Raw genomic sequence first — 1704 nt, 5'->3', positions numbered from 1 at the left:
GTCCTATTTCTTTTTAATTTAATTTTATTTATTATATACTCTTATGTTCTTTATTTGTATTTGACTGTCTTTAGATTTCCATACCTGTTCAGATATGTTATATATCTTTACTGATAATGTATTTGTTTATTATAGCCAAACCGCAGGCAGTTAAAAATTTTTCTTGTATCTCTTACAACTGGGAAAGCTTAGAATGTTCTTGGGTTCCTGTGAAAAATCCAATCAGAACCGAATACCACATTGCTTTTAGTCTTACAAAAAGGCAAAGGTAAATTGTTTAAAGTTTTATCCTTTTCTTTATCATTATGTGTATAAATAATTTAACAAATCAAAATATTGTATATTGAGTGGTGTTATTAGAAAACTGAAAAAGTTTTTTGATCGAAAGCCAAATCAAACATATTAGAAAGTAAGGCTAGTAACTACTTCTTACTCATACATGTCAGGATGATTATCATAAAATTTTATATGTATGACTCAAATAAATTTAAAAAACTTAATCCCTGTGTATAATTAGGGAGGCCTTTATATTCCATAAATATCTAAAATTTAGTGAGGATTTTGCATAACTATTTTATATCTGCTATCCTGTGGATATTTATGATGTATGTATAAGTTACAGCCTGAGTATGATAACAGCTGACAGGCCATTTAGAAAGAAAATATCAAGAATCACAATTATCCAAGAAGATTATATAATTGAAGGAAGAAAGACATTCTTTGTTTGGATTGCCGGGGGATTGGACGTGTCCTGGAAACTAGAGGAGGACTGATCCTTTGTCTACTATCAGTGGTAACATCTTTTGAACGAAGACATTTGAATCATCAGTCATCAAAGATGATTTTATACATATTTTAGTATCCTCTTTTTTTTATAAACAGTTGTTTTTTATGTATTATAAAATTATTTTAAAAGAATAAAAGGAATTTTAATAGTTTTTACTTAATTCTCATATCTTAAAGTATGGCTTGGGTTCAAATTAAAAGCTTTAATATTAAATAGATAGTAGAATTTTATTTAAATTGTATAACATTATTGACTCTTAATCTCAGGGTGGGTTTTTAGGCAATCAGAACAGACACTTAGCTTAATTAACATCTACTTTTACAAATATACTTAAAATTTTATGTTGTACAACACTAACCAATTTATGCTCTTCTATGATGACTGATGGTTTTTGATGACTTTCACAAACTAACACTGTCTTTAAACAAAGTATTTGGTCCTCTAATAGTTTTCAACACATCTCATCCCGGTTACCCAAAAAAAAAGCGTCACTTTAACTTTTTAGATGATTCTAGATGTCTTCTTTTTCTTTAGAAGTCTACCTTTCCGCAGACAAAGAATTATCATTTATTCTTGACTTCTATTTTTTCTTAATTTTACTGTAACTGCAATTATGATTGGAAGTTAAATAATGTTTTTCAAATATTTGAATCTGCTCAACATAGCCAAGATTCAACGGACTTTTTGAAGTACACGGACTTTTTGAAGTACACGTGCCACCATCTTGGCTTTGAACAATATCTTTTCTGACTGCATATTTTATTGATGAAAATTGGTTTGCTTACTTTTAGGCTTAACACTACAAACAAACAGTACTGAAATGATACATAATATAAAACATACTAAAAATCATTGATATATATATAAAAGTTATAAACAGAGCATAGGTATTATGAGTCTTAATACCTAAACTCCCC

The 1704-nt window shown here is 28.4% G+C and overlaps 1 protein-coding gene across 1 annotated transcript in view; it reads left to right on the top strand.

The window, feature by feature from the left end:
• LOC106691249 (uncharacterized) overlaps window positions 1–1704 on the top strand; it is an 11253-nt gene that overhangs the window by 3991 nt on the left and 5558 nt on the right. Inside the window, exon 3 of the mRNA XM_067052923.1 lies at window positions 136–268. Within this exon, the coding sequence (XP_066909024.1) occupies window positions 136–268 (133 nt within the window). The remainder of the gene's footprint in view (window positions 1–135; window positions 269–1704) is intronic.

Source organism: Halyomorpha halys, unplaced genomic scaffold (assembly GCF_000696795.3).
Source record: "Halyomorpha halys isolate HHAL.00 unplaced genomic scaffold, Hhal_1.1 Scaffold1332.1, whole genome shotgun sequence".
NCBI lineage: Eukaryota > Metazoa > Arthropoda > Insecta > Hemiptera > Pentatomidae > Halyomorpha > Halyomorpha halys.
Note: the sequence above shows the minus strand (reverse complement) of the source record. Positions and strands in the feature narration are given on the sequence as shown.